Below are 15,659 nucleotides of genomic sequence, written 5' to 3' on the forward strand. Positions count from 1 at the left end.
CTGAAGTCAAAAAAGGGAGAGAGAAGCATCTAACATCTGATTGTCAATCTAGTAATCAGTTTACTCATCCAGCAATCACTTAGTTTACCAGACCAGCTATGCTTATTTAGATCAGACGATTAGAATGAATTAAAATATAATATCGATGGTAATACAGTTTAGTCTTCATAGCACTGTGTAAAAGAAAGAAAGAAAGAGCCTAAGATACTTTTTCGTAACATTTATCCAAGATGCTACAGGCTTCTCCTATTCAACAATGATGGAGTAAAAGGAGGAGAGCTCTAAAAATACTGGTAGTCAGTGAAAGGTGAACAAAGATCCCTCACTGGATCCCATTTCCTATTGCACTGGAAAGCATATTACAAAATCTATTATTGTACAGAAGAGAGGTATCTTGCCCCCATCCCCAGAACAAATAAGAGCAGCTGTAAGTGGTTTTTACTAAAATAAAAAATAGCTGGACTTGATAAAGCTCTTTAGCCAGAATGAAAGGTTTGTCGAGTTCCTTAGGGTCATCCAAGTCAATGTCACATAAATAAAGGCTAGTCTGATTAAACCAGTTTTGTAGCTGAGCTATTCCATCTGTCAGGTGGATGAGTCTCCCAGTTAAGCAATATGATTTAAGCTAGCAGAACAAGGTCATTTTTCACGGACAAGGAACAAGTGAAGTGCTTGTGGTAAGCAAACTGTTCTCTTCCTATTGACTTCTTAGGGCAGATCTACACTCGAAACGCTGTATCAGCGCAGCTGCACGAATGCAGCGCTTTAATGAAGACGTTCTATGCCGACGGGAGAGAGCTCTCCTGTTGGCATAGTAATCTGCCTCAGCAAGAGGCAGCAGCTTTGTCGGTAGGCAAAGCTCCCCTGCCAACACAGAACTGTTTACACCAGCACTTAGGTCAGTACAATTATGTCGCTCAGTAGAGTGGATTATTCAAAGTAATTACACCTCTTCCCCTTCATAACGCCACCCAATATAACACAAATTTGGATAGAATGCAGTAAAGCAGCGCTCCGGGGGGGCGGGGCTGTGCACTCCGGCGGGTCAAATCAAGTTCGATATAACGCAGTTTCACCTATAACACGGTAAGATTTTTTGGCTCAAATGGACCGCGTTATATGGAGGTAGAGGTGAATATTCATATTATACCAAAGTAATTCTGTAGTGTAGGTTTGATCTATTCAATGTAATCAATCTAATTCTGCCCTACATGATTTTGGCCCATACAAATAACTAAAGCATGGTCTACACAGAGATCTTGTACCAATATAACTCTTTCAGTTAAGGGTGTGATTTTTTTAAACCAAAATAATTACACCAACCCAATCCCTAGTGTGGATGCACCTATAACAATATCAAGATGCCTTATACCAGTATAACTTATCCCCCTTCCCATATGAGAATAGCAAAATTGGTACAACTGTGTCCACACTACAATGGGGTCGTACTGCTTTAACTATACTGGTGCTGCTTCAAAGACCTGAACTAGGATAGATCATTTTGTATGGTATAGAAAAGAGTATTAACCCAGAGAAATTGTCAAGTCATGACTATGGTGCACCATATGAGAGGATGCTTGGTAAGGTTCTGTCTATGCTACAAATGCCTGCCCTGGCTTCACACCATTTCCGGAAGCAGTCGGCATGTCCCTGCGGCCCCTAGGGGGGCAGGGGTCTCTGCACACTGCCTCTGTCCCCAGTACCAACTCCGCAGCTCCCATAGACTTGGAATTGCAGCCAATGGGAGCTGCGGGGGTGGAGCCTGCCTTAGCCCACTGCTGCACCGCCGACCAGAAGCCGCCTGAGGCAAGCAGGGTCGGGGACTCTGCACGCTGCCTTTGGAAGCGGCCAGCAAGTCCTTGCGGCCCCTGGAGGGGGGGGCAAGTGGCTCCACACACTGCCCCCGCCTGCAGGCACCACCCCTGCAGCTCCCATTGGCCGTAGTTCCCAGATAATGGGAGCTGTGGAGTGGGCGCTCAGGGCATAGGCAGTGCACAGAGACCCCTGCCCCCTCCAGGGGCCGCAGGGACATGCTGGCCGCTTCCGGGAGCAGCATGGGGCCAGGGCAGGCAGGGATCCTGTCTTAGCCCCACTGTGCCACCAGACTTTTGGTGGCCTAAAATCTCCCAGTTTGGCTTCAGTAGCCTCCGGGAAATAAAGCCTGATTCTGGGAGACTCCCGGTGAAACCGGGAGGGTTGGTAGCTGTATTTCAATCTTGTAACAGCTCAACCTGACTGTACCCCAAAAGTAAGATCAGAAAAGGGAGCGCTAGAAGAATCCCTAACTATGAGGGAAGTTTACACAATGGGGCCAACTTCTCTGCATTATGGGTACATAGCTCCATTGATTTCAATGGAATTTTATCTACTTATACCAGTGGAGCATATAGCCCTAACAGTTAAATTCAAGCATCGTGAGTCACAGATTCATCTTTTTTATTTCTAGAGGCTAGTTTAAATGGTGGGCTCACAACACAGGAAAATGCAGTAGTTAATATGCTGTTTTTCAATATCTTTATTAGTTTTCCTGCTAACTGGCAAATCATACAAACTATTCCTTTTTTCTCACAGAAAATAGATTTTACATACTTTACATCCCAAGGCTATAAAGAAAGAGCATCTCAACTTGCTAATAAGACTGCAGAAAGATAGGTATGTATTCAACATTGTAGCAACATGCATAGAACTTGGAGGGATGAGCACAGGCTGCAGAAGGGAAGAGTCTGAAGAAGGCACCAGAAAGTCAGTCTGTGTGCACATGGCTAGAATACTAGCTGCCATCCCAGCATCTCTGTAAATAGTTATCTTAATAAAAAGCTGGTTTAATGTTATAAGCATGGAGTCCTTCATGTTATTACCCAGCACATGGTACATGAAACACCCATGATTTGTAACATTCAAGTTAATATTATGCAGTTCAGCATATAGGTAGGAACACAAGGCCTAAATTACCTCAGTTGCACCCCAGGCAATGGAAAAGTGAATATGTTGCTCTCCCCCAATGGCACCAGTGGGCCCTGGGGTGTAAGTCAGGCAGAACGTGGTCCATGGTGTCAGAGCACATATCACAGATCTGAGGAATGACATCCAGTGTGTTCATATATGGCCATTGTCCATCTGGTGAATATTCAAGTGTATTGAACAACCCTCTGCTGTCTTAGTGTGAAATTCATCCCAAAGCAGAGAGCCAACACACAATCTAAGACCTGCTTGTATCCTCAAAACAGGGCATAAGCATTGCCTACCCTGCACAGGATGCACCTCATCCTTAAGGGATGAAAGCATTGGCCTCCCCCCGACACACGCACAGTAATGAGAAGCAGTTTTTCCATACTCTACTCTATCCTATTTTACTTGGCTTGCTATACTACCTTCATTAGAGTAGTATCTCAGCCCCTTTCGATAGCGAGTAAAACAACAGGACTGTGGTAGTTTATTAGGTTTCTTTAGAGACCTGAAATATTCCCAATATATTATTTTCCCCTTAGCTTTATTTTTAACAGTTAAAAAAAAAATGACTAAAATATTTCCCTCTGCAGCAGCCACCCTTCTCCTTGGCTGAACTATACCTTTGAAAACGGTAAGGAGACTTTACAAATTAAAAAAATAAGCAGCAGCCCTTTTAAGAAATACAATAACTGCTCTGACCTGCAGTGCCTGCCTCCAATGAGAGCTGCGGAGTTTGGTATTCAGGGGAAGTATTTTGCATTCAGTCAGGTTGGGTTCGGGAGAAGGCAGCTGGATGCTTACTCCTTCACAAAGATACGAGAGGAGATGCACAGGGCAGGGAATGTGCTGGTAGCATAATATGCTAAATTGTGTTGTTTTCTACCTGACCCACATCATGATAGGAGGGAGGGCAGCAGAGTGGCAGCAGCTCTGTGGAGGTTCCTTTAGCCATTCTGTCTGCATAAGGCTGGTACGGGGAAAATGGCTCAGTTAGCCTTGGGGGAAGCAAATGCACCAATGCTCCTAATGGCTGATGCAGACATTAGCAGGGTCACGTACCCCCAGCATCTGCTTCCAGACGCTACCACCTGGTGCACAGTAGGGCAGGTCCTTGCAGGGGTGCTCCCAGGCTACCTGGGGCTGAGAAACACCATCAGTTGAAGTTTAGCCATCCTGTCTCCCTATCCTGTAGCCCACGGGTTCTCACACTTCATTGCACTGACAACAAAAATTATTACATGACCCCAGGAGGGCGGGACCAAAGCCTGAACCCGTCCGAACCCCACTGTCCTGCGTAGGGAGGAGAACAAAACCGAAGCCCAAGACCCGCCACCCCGGGTGTGGGGCCTGAAGCCTGAGCCCCGTCACTCAGGGCTCAATCCCTTGGGCTTCAGCCCTGGGCGGTGGGGCTCAGGCTTCAGCCCCAGACAGTGGGACTCAGGCTTTGTCCCCAGAAAGTCCAACGCTAGCCCTGGCAACCCCATTCAAATGGGGTCCCAACCCACTTTGGATCCTGACCCACAGTTTCAGAACCGCTGCTCTAGCCCTTACTGTGCTGCCTGGCCCCTGCCTGGATGCACTGAGGGAGAAGAGGGCTCACTGTCTGCCCCCACACAGCACGCCAACCCAAGGGATGGCAGAATTTAGGCAAAGGGGTAGCCTTTACCTAACATGCACAACAAAAAATTGTACTGGAAGCCTCCTGGGGACACTAACGTGGTCAGTTGCTATGGGGGAGCTGCCTGTTGAAAGTGGGCCCCTTAGTGCAGATTTCATTACAAGCATGCACATTCCTACCTACAGATACCTTGTGTCATTTGCTAGACCTAGAACCACAGAACTGCAGCAGCGGCACAAAGAGCAGGATTCAATCCTACTTGCTTCCCAGCTCAGGCCAGTCTTCTAGCCCGTATCCCTTTTCCCCAGTGAGGCTCACTTTGTCTGTTCCCTATAAAACAACAGGGCCCACAGCATAACAGGCAGAACTACAGCATATAACTACCATGAAGTAAAGTACTAACCACACCGTGATAATAAATGTGTGGCCACTTAGAGCTTCACGGTTGTCACCATAGGCACACCATGACAACTTAAATCTTTGTCATTCCAGCAAGGACAGAACTCAGATCTTATAGCTCTGAACTCATATGTCTCTACCACTTGAGTTAAGAACATCTCCATCGTGCTACAGGGTTTATGACACTCAAATGAGCAATTCCAACGCCATCCCTGAGAGGGCAGCAGCACGGATACACAAAATCCAGTTTGTTTCACTACAATAGAATACAAATCCATTCTAAATAATGTTCATTCAGAATCACCAGCCTATAAAAGCCCAAAGGACACCAACATTTCAACTCAAACTGCTTTCATTGAGATTATGGGTTTGTGAATCAGTTCAAGTTTTCAACCACCATCCCTTTATCTTAATCTCATCCCAACAACGTTCCCAGCTCCTGTCAACTGTGTCCATTGCTCTGACAAATTATTCATGTCCATCCCTGGTCTTGTCATCATCACATCTGTTGCATCCAAGCCTCCACAGTTATACTCTTTATACTTGAAAAAATTTCCACCGTGAGGTTTTTATGTCATTGTCTTTTTAATGAATTAACTAGATGCTTGCACTTTTCTACAATGCAGTCATTTTGTGGGATAATGTGCTCATAAGAACCAAAAGCGAAATAAAAAGCTTTTTTTTTTTCTTCCAGAGCAAGTGGCAAGAACACTCAGGACATAATCAATTCCAATAAAAGAAAATGCAATTCAAAATAAATCATTACACTGGCCAAACTGAATGATTCACAACTGAAAGCCAATTTCAAGAGAGACAATCAGATATTTGAGAAACTTCTCTCTCTGTTCCAACTGTTCTAAGAATCCTTCTGAGAGAGTACAATACAATATATGCTTCGATGCACCACTGCAGATAATTCTAAACTGGGGTTGGGATTAGATCATACAAGCTGGAAGAGTCAGCATTGGTCGGCACTTGAATGGGAAAACTCCAGAGAAAAATTCTGTCCACTGACGCAAGTTCTTTTGGTGGCTCTCTTTTCTTTATCTCACTAATGAACTAATGCCCCAACATGCTGTTACTGGGCACTGGGCTGCTGGAAACATGGTGTTGCTGAAAACTCATGGGCATCAAAGACTGCATGACACTTTTACTGAGGTATTGGTCAAATTCCAGTTTGGACAATTACCACGTCTACTTAGAATTCTACCAGCATTTTCAACCTAACCTAACTTCTGCCTGCTTTTTCCCTGGGATATAAAATTCTCCTTTATTTCTGTCCTAACCTGTTATGTGGTTACACTTCGCATTGTTAATCAACTGCCATGTTACGACCCCAGGAGTAGCTGCTTTTCAGTGGGATAGGAAGTGATTCCTGTATAATCTGTCAATAGGATGACCAGATAGCAAGACTGAAAAATCAGGACATTCCCTTTTGGGGTTGTGGTGGTGGTGGTGTTATTTTAGTTTAGGATGAGTGCCAAGCCATCAAAAACTGTCCATATTATTCCTGCTGTTGGCTCTTCTTTACAAATTCATCCAATCTGGGTAAGACAAACTTTCTCCCAGGCTTAGGCTTCTATTCATTTTCAACCTGAAACAGATTTTTAATAGCTGAGTTCTCACTCTCAACCCACTTACAAAATGGGGTTCATACAGGAATGGAAAGGCTGACTGATTCTGGTTGTGTCATTATAATCAATTTGTCAGCTAAATAAGGCAAGGCAGATACAGTTCCTCTGCCATCTTGCAATCCAAAGATACTCCCAAGGTATTGTCCAATAAAAACATTATGTTTGTACCAGGTCCACACAGACTGGTTCAGATTACACGTAAACCACTGCCAATTTTATTACCTTACTATTAGCAGGCACTGTCATCAGCCTACTGGGGGAAGCACACATCTGGCTAACATGTCCATGTGCACATTATATCTTTATCAGTCACATACTCCCAAATGCACAGAGGGTTTATTGTCTTTTCCGTAGCACTCACGTACTGGGGGGGGGTCTCATGATTGAGCATTGTACATAATGATTTATCATGCAACCTGGCATCCCAGCTGAGATAAATGTAGGCAAAGCACTGCCAAGAGCTTCAGTTTTCTGGCTTTATTCTGACAAAGTGCTGCATCCCTCATCAGGAATATACAACAGAGAGAAAGTTGGCTGCGTAGATCTATATCTGCAAGTACAGGGCCTGATTCGAAGCCCAGAGAAGTCAATTTCCATTGACTTCATTGGACTTTGGGTCATGCCCAGAGTACCGAACAAGAGAAAGAAAGGGAAGTGAGTTATACAGTTTCAGGTTTTCATTACATGTTTCAAGATAAGCTGTGGAAAAGAGCAATCCATTAAAGAAAAGAAAACCTTGAGCTGCATTGTGTTAGCTTGGTTTGCAGTCTAAATAAATTCTTCCCATAATATTCCCCCCCTCCCAGCTCCTGTACTGCCTTAAGAATTTTCCCTACTAATCTTTCTGTTTTGTTTTTCATCTTTTTAAACTCCGGATCCACTTATTCTTTATGCACATTGGAAAGCATAATCCCAATTGTACATATAAAATGATGGGGTCTAAATTAGCTGTTACCACTCAAGAAAGAGATCTTGCAGTCACTGTGGATAGTTCTCTGAAAACATCCACTCAATGTGCAGTGGCAGTCAAAAAAGTGAACAGAATGCTGGGAATAATTAAGCAAGGGACAGATAATAGGACAGAAAATATCATGTTGCCTCTGTATAAATCCATGGTACGCCCACATCTTGAACACTGTTTGCAGATGTGATTGCCCCATCTCAAAAAACATGTATTGGAATTAGAAAAGGTTCAGAAAAGGGCAACAAAAATGATTAGGGTTATGGAACAGCTTCCATAGGAGGAGAGACTAATAAGACTGGGACTTTTCAGCTTGGAAAAGAGACAGCTAAGGGGAGAAATGATTAAGATCTCTACTTGTGCAGAGAAAGTAGGTAAGGAAGTGTTGTTTACTACTTCTCATAACACAAGAACTAAGGGTCACCAAATGAAATTAATAGGCAGCAGGTTTAAAACAAATAAAAGGAAGTATTTCTTCACACAACGCACAACCTGTGGAACTCCTTGCCAGAGGATGTCATGAAGGCCAAGACCACAACAGGGCTCAAAAAAGAACTAGATAAATTAATGGAGGATAGGTCTACCAATGGCTATTAGCCAGGATGGGCAGGGATAGTGTCCCTATCCTGTGTTTGCCAAAAGCTGGGAATGAGCAACAGGGGATGGATCACTTGATGATTACCTGTTGTGTTCATTCCCTCTGGGGCACCTGGCATTGGCCACTGTCAGAAGACAGGATGTTGGGCTAGATGGACCTTTGGTCTGACCCAGTAGGGCCATTCTTATGTTCTTTACATCACATGCATGTGTCTTCTAGTCCAGAAACCCTTCAGTCAAAATACTATGAAAATAGGCACCTCAGAAACATTAATAATTAATAATAAACAACACAGCTAGAAAAGCTAGATCGGGATGGGTGAATTGGCTCAGATACAAGACTCACCTCCCAATCTTTATGCAAAACTGACATTGAAACTTTGTCAAAGGTCTCAGAAGTTCATTTAATTTATTCCTCTCTTTTACCTTTTCATGCCACCTCTGCATTTACAGATCCCAGCTGTACTAGAAGTGGAAATGACAGCATGCCAGAGATCTCCAGAGCATCCAGATACCGGGAATGAGAGAATAACAGGAAATGGACTGGAGTTGGAGTCATTATCCAAATCATTCTTTGTATTAAAAGTGTATGAATCTGTACCACATCATTCTGTAAAACCTAAAGCAAAATCACCCTTATGGAAGAATCCAATATAATTTAATAGGATGAACACAATAGTGCTCTATAGAAATTACTCTTAAAACCTATAGAATTTTTTTTCAGAAAGAATGAGATACTTTCCACCATTTTTAAAATCCACCCTATGGAATCCATTTTCTATTGATTTCTATCCCTGCTATAGAATTCTATGGGATACTTTGAACATTCTATAGAAAGGTTATCATGCTCTTTTACATAGAGGTGTTTTTCCCTTCTTTAATCACAAGAGACTGAAAGCCTATGATCATGGCATATCTGTCCTAACTGGAAACAGAAAGTACTAAAAATCATGTGAGAAATTCCAAGCCCAATTTCTAAACCAAAGCAGCATATGAACTAAACCCAGGAAACATCTGAAGTTTGCACTTCGCTCACACATTTGTAACAAGGAGCAAATTTTATTTAAAAGCAGCACGTATTAGCTACACTCCATGGTGCATCTGTTGCACATGGAGGATATCAACACTCTCAATTTAACATTTGCAGATTTATAATACTCTGCATTGTAAAACTTCTTTGGATGACCAGAAAGATTTTACTATAAAAAACAAACACTAAAACCAAAAACCCACCAAATTTTCTGCAGCCTGACATGATTAATATATTTGTACTGCATACACGATAATGTTTTCTATTTGGCTTTCCACCATTTCATATAATTTTTCACTGTTGTTATATGCCTTTGCAGAAACAGGAGAGAAGAGCTGCTCATTAGTCCAGCATCTATGCACATTTTAGCTGTTAGAAAAGCGTTTACCTTTCTGACCTATAACTCTAAGGACATTTTAAAGATGGCTCCTTATTCTGAGCTAGTATGACTGCAGATGTACGTCAGCTAAGAGTCCCCCATGGTTCCAAAAGCCTTGATGTCCTATTCCTCTATTCACTTTAATAATGGGTTCCTTTTCTTTTATTATATGTTAGTAACTATTTGAAGGAGATCTCTCCACAGGGCCTTGTTCCATCCTTTTCAAAGCCTTGCCCATGAAAACTTCCAAAGCTTCCCCATTTCAGACACATCATGAGAAAGCCCCACCTATAGCAACTTTCACTTGCAAGCTATGAATGATGCAGCAGAATTACATCATGGCTTATAAAGGACTGGATTGCTCAGAGGAGTGGAGCATTCAAGACACAGATAATGGGCTCCAAAGCCTTCCAATGCAAGGTCACTGGTTCAAAGGCAGCCCAGAAATTACCAAAAAGTCCTCACAATTGATATCTGTTTAGTGACTGAATCAAACATGTTTAGTGGTTTCAGTCTAACTCTCAGTGAACAAGCATCCACAAAACCACCACCATGACTACCTCTAGCTGGCACAGCAGAGAAGCCAAGTATTTGAATGGATTATGGAAACTGAGCTACCCTCTCATTCCTAGAGGTGGTCAAAATAGAGTCATATAGAAGGGACAGTGTGGGGAAGCTTGCACCACTGTTGTACCTGCTCTGTGAATGAATAAAGGACTTCAGTTTCCTGGGTTATCAGCTGATACCTTTCATGAGCACTGTATTCACAATGCATATCTGAAAACAAAACTAAGGAGGAAATGGTTTAGCAGGATACTTTGAAAGGCACTATTTTGCCACTTCCACCTGGATATTGCTTGGAAATTATAGGACAGTCCTATCTGCAAGTGAAAATCTGTTTGTACAGGTTTTATCTGGGGAATTTTATAAGATGAGGCAGCATGGTCTAACAGATAGTGCATAGGACAGGGAGTCAGGAGTCCTGCGTTCTATTTCTGTCTCTGCTATTGAGCTCATGTGTGACCTCAGACCAGCCACTCCACCTTTCTGTGCCTCTGTTTCCCCTCCAGCTCTTTCTCTGTCATGTCTATTTAGATAGTAAGTTCTTTGAGGCAGCGACTGCCTCTCACTGTATTTATACAACACCCAGCACTACTATAATTCAAAGAATAATGATGACTTACCATCCATATCAAGGCGCTGCATGATAATTGCCAATTCCACCTCACTAGGCATGTACCCCAAAGAACGCATAGCCATGCCCAGCTCCTGCTTGGAGATAAAGCCATTCCCATCCCTGTCCAGCACCCGAAAGGCTTCACGGATTTCTGCAATAATGAAGAAAAGAAGAAGGGTGAAATAGCATCATGGTGCATTAACCTCTCCATGCAAAGAATATACATCTCTCTTTATTATATCAATGAGATGTTTGTTAATGTTCCAGTAATAGTAACCAGGATATATATAGATAAAAAAAAATCTCCTGGGTTGAGTGTCGATGATATCCCACATTTTATAAACATATACACACACACACATATATATATATATATATATAATGTAATTTGTCTCTAGGGAAATTATTGCACAAATATTTATTTGAGGTTTTTCTGAATCTCTCTGCAGTATCTGATACTGAGCTCTGGGTGGATTGTTCTGATCTAGTATGGCTATTCTTATGTTTCTAGAATTATAATCATCACACCAACCCTGGGATACAATAGACTATTTCATCAAATAGACTCAGAGTCCTTTTCAGAAAAAGTAATGAATTAAGCCTGTCAGCACATTTGTAAGGCAGATAAGTTTGTCCGTCATACAAGCAGGGTAATAAAACCATGACCTTATCGCAGGGTAAGAGAACGTAGGCACAATCCTCTGCTACATGCAGATGCACATAACCTAAGCACGACCCTTTAATGAGGTCACTCACATCACCACATTAGGACAACGTCTCCCCACTATTACATGAAGTCACACCAATCTAAATAGGAGATTTTTGCCTACAGCCAATAACACTTTTGGCCCAAAGAACTGCCTTTGGAAGTTAAATCGCTCTCATAGAAGAGTCTTATCTCCCAAATGAAGCCCTAAATCTCATTTTCTTTCTTGTCTGATAAATCGTGATGTATATCTTTTGAACCACCTCCAGGCAATTTCCACCCCCCACTACTTTTCATGGCATTCCTCTAATTTATAACTGTTTTACAGCTATAAACAGCCACAGATCAATAAAAATCTGTGAGAACCAGAGAAATCATCCATCATTCTTCCCAACCCTGGCTCAGTTTTTGTCCTCTGATGTTGCTTTTGTTTTAAATCTGACATTCACACCTCAAGCCTTTCATAGCCGCTTTAAACTCCATACTGCTCAGTCATTCCCTATCCTGGAGTGTCCATGTTCTGTCAATGCATTGCGGGCACTGATGGTTATCCAAGTTTGACATACTTCAGGGCTTGCTTAACATTGAAGTTTCACCATCAAATTCCCCAGGTGAAGTGGTCATGACTGCTTAAAATGCAGGACATTCTGATTCACGTCAATTCTGGAGTCTCAGCCAGCTGGGAAGCCTTCCTACTTTAAGGGATTTGGGGTTTGTTTTGTTTTGTTAAATAGGTTTGTCTTTTCAACAAGCATTTGGAAAGAAAACATAGGATGTTTTATTAAACACCTTTCAGGGAGATAATGAGCTATTAACAGGTTCAGTAATCTCACGTCAGTCAGCTCTTTATGATCTCTGCTAGGATACGAACACATTCCTTATTTAACATGTCATCAGTTATGTTTATCTTACTTGTGAATTGTTTGCAAGGATGTTGACTGATCATTTTCAGTTTACCCAGGGCCATAATGTACCTTTCAGTAATAAAACCTACAAGAAGGTAGAGGACTCCGGGAAACTCTGTCCGGTAAACCACAGACTTTCTGATGAATGTTATCCTGAAGGGGAATAGTTCAGGGAACCCCAGAGGAGCCCAGTGCCCACTCCCCTAATGAGATGCATGGAGCAGAAGTCAATATTGCTAGTATCCATACTGTATTCACCCACATGGGTCCCAGAGGGAGCATTCCAAGGTGGATGGCCATTCCTCACCAACATGCTATTTCCAACTGCACAAAGTAGGATTCTGAAGATTACTGGGAAAGTAGGAACATGACATAGAGGTGAGTTCCCCTCATCTGCTTTCACTGCCCTAGCTCTATCCACTTTGCTCCCCTTTGCCCATGGGGATGTGCAATGAGCCACTTATCTGCATAAATATTTCTTTGCATTATAACTGTCTCCTGCAGAACTTATTGATCGTATTGCATGGCTGGTGCCTCTGTAGCCTTTGCTTTTGGAAAATTAATAAAATGAATATATTTAAACAGATGAAAAGGTGGCTGTTTGGAAAATAGGGCTCTTTTCCCTGCAGAAAATTTCATCTTCATCAAAAAACTAAAAATCAAAATATTTGTAAAATTCTGTTGCAGTGCCCCATGGGAGTTGTAGTTCAGGTGCCTCACACTCCCATTCTCCCAGAGACCAGGCTCCCCAGTCAGACTGCATTTCCCATGATCCACCATGATTCTCTCGGGGAGGAGACGTGGTATACCATGAGAGTTCTGTGGCCCCAGTGCATCATAGCAGATGAAAACCAGTTGGGGAGCCCAGTCCACAGAGTATGGGGAGGATCAAGGGCACCAAACAACAACTCCTATGAGGTATCGTGACAGCATGTCTGATTCAAGATATTTTGGTTTCAGCTGAAAAATTAAGTTTTCATTTTCAGGTGTTTGGTTTTCAATTCAAAATTCAGTTTTCTGCCATAAAACAGTTTAATCAGAAAATTTTCAACTAGGTCAGAGTGGTTCGGGTACTAGCCTAGGACTCAGGAGATAGATATTCAATTCCCTCCTTCACCACAGAGTCCCTGAGTAACCTTGAGGAAGTGTCTTACTTTCTTGTGCCTCAGTTCCCCATCTGACTAATGGGAATACTAATGCCCTGTAGGGAATCCGTTACAATAATAATGGATCTTCAATCCAAGGAAGAGCTGATGATATCATAGCTCACAATGGTAGGCTGCAGTGACTTAACTATTTTCTACTAATTCTTTTAAAGCCCCAAAACAGCTTCTAAATCATAATAAATCAAAGTTCACACATACACCACTGTTGCTTTGACAAAATCTATTGTGCCTTTATCATTTCACTGTAAATAAGCTATCTTATACTACGAAATAATTCCATGTTTGCTTAGTTGGTTTCTAAATCGCCTTTTATATGTCACCCATATAAGGCCTGATCCAAAACCCACTGAAGTCAAAGGGAAGATTACCATTAATGTCAGTGGGCATTGGATCAGACCCATAATAGCTATATTTTCAGTTCCTACGGGAATTAACTATGGCCTCTTTATTCATAAGTGAAAGATAGATGCTATCTTGTATCCACCTTCTCTCCTTGCATTGGAATCACAATAATGTAAAGCGATGACGAGTCTGTTCAAATCAAGCACAGCTGGAAGTTTCAGTACATAAAGCCTCTGGAGTAGCAATGAATCCCATTAGACACTGCCAGCTTGAGTGAGATCTATTTTCATATGCTGGGCTGAAAGCTGAAGTGCAGTAAATATTACAGTGGAATCCATTCATTTAAAAAAATGATCTTTGACAGCTTAAAAAAAAAGCAAATCAGAACTAAAAATATAGTAGGAAACTAACAAAATGGTTTTTAAAGGAAAATATCAGGCATTTACGTCAGAAAACTTTACAAGCCGCAATGTGAGAGCACTTAAACATGAATAATCTACATTCATATATTGACTTCAGTGTAGGATTTCTTAATCCCAACATATGGCAGATTTCATTGGGAGTACTCACATGCTTAAGTGCTTTGCTGGATCAGGGCCTTGGTTAGAATCCCGACATAAACTTCAATTCAAGCTGTTCCACAGCCTTCAGAAAAATGAACTTTTAACCAAGTCTGAAACATCAACTTCTGACCCCAAACCTACCTATTTTCACTCATGTCTATAAATAGCACTTCCCAGTGTAAGTATATTTGAGGAGCTATAAATAGGTTGTACTCAAAGCACAAAAAGCAGCTATACTTCAGTAAGTACCTCCTTTGTATACAACTCCACCTCAAACATTTTTTTCTTTGTAGCACTCTTTGATTCTGCTCTCCAACAGACTCCCTGTTACTGTTCGGCACATCACCTAACTTAAAAGTCACTCAGCTCTGATTCGTTTTCAGATACAGTCAAGCCAACTCTATTAGCTAACGGGTACAGAACCACAGTTCTCAAACTGTGGTCTCTGAACCTGTGGATCACAAGGTTCTAGTTCCCCCCTTTGTTATCAGCCTTTAAATGTCATTACCAGAAGCTCAAAATACATCAAGACTTCCCTTATATCATTTTTCCAAGTGATTATGGTGGTTGCAATGACGACTGATGCTGCTGGATCACAAGTGGGACAGGAGGTGCCCATGAAGCAATCACTCAGCAAAGATACTGTCCACACTATGAAAAAATTGAGAACTCCTTTATTTAGACCCCAGTGGTTTTCAGCCTTTTTTCATGTGTGGACCACTAACAAATTTCAAATTGAAGTGCTGGACCCTTTTGGAAATCTTAGGCATAGTCTGCAGACTCCCTGAGGTCTGCGGACCACCAGTTGAAAATGACTGATTTAGACTACAGGCCCTTTGGGGGCAGGGACTGTTTATTAGAGCACGGCAAATAATTTTCAACAAATAGATTTTTTTTTTTGTTGAAAAATGCCTCTTTCCATGCCCCAAAACTCTCTGCAAATTTGGGCCCAATTCAATGAATAAATTTCCATACAGAAAAAAACAGGAACAAAATTTCAAAGAAGAGAAAACATTTTATTTCAACCATTTCAGAATGTTTTGTTTTGACTTTTTCATTTCAAAATGTTGTGTTTTGAAAATTTCAAAATGTTGACGTTGACTTCAAACTTAGCCAGATTAAAAAGAAAACAAAAAGTGGTAAAACAGCCAAACGCTGATGAACCAAAACCAAAACACAAATTATTTCGAGTAAATCAAAATATTTTAATTGACACTAAAATTTAAAAAAACC

At 41.8% G+C, this 15,659-nt stretch overlaps 1 protein-coding gene across 1 annotated transcript in view; it reads right to left on the reverse strand.

Annotated features, from left to right (window-relative positions):
* Positions 1-15,659, reverse strand: part of CALN1 (calneuron 1) — a 159,718-nt gene that overhangs the window by 21,147 nt on the left and 122,912 nt on the right. Inside the window, exon 3 of the mRNA XM_050929685.1 lies at positions 10,752-10,895. Coding sequence (XP_050785642.1) covers positions 10,752-10,895 — 144 coding nt within the window. The remainder of the gene's footprint in view (positions 1-10,751; positions 10,896-15,659) is intronic.

This window comes from Gopherus flavomarginatus, chromosome 19 (assembly GCF_025201925.1).
Source record: "Gopherus flavomarginatus isolate rGopFla2 chromosome 19, rGopFla2.mat.asm, whole genome shotgun sequence".
NCBI lineage: Eukaryota > Metazoa > Chordata > Testudines > Testudinidae > Gopherus > Gopherus flavomarginatus.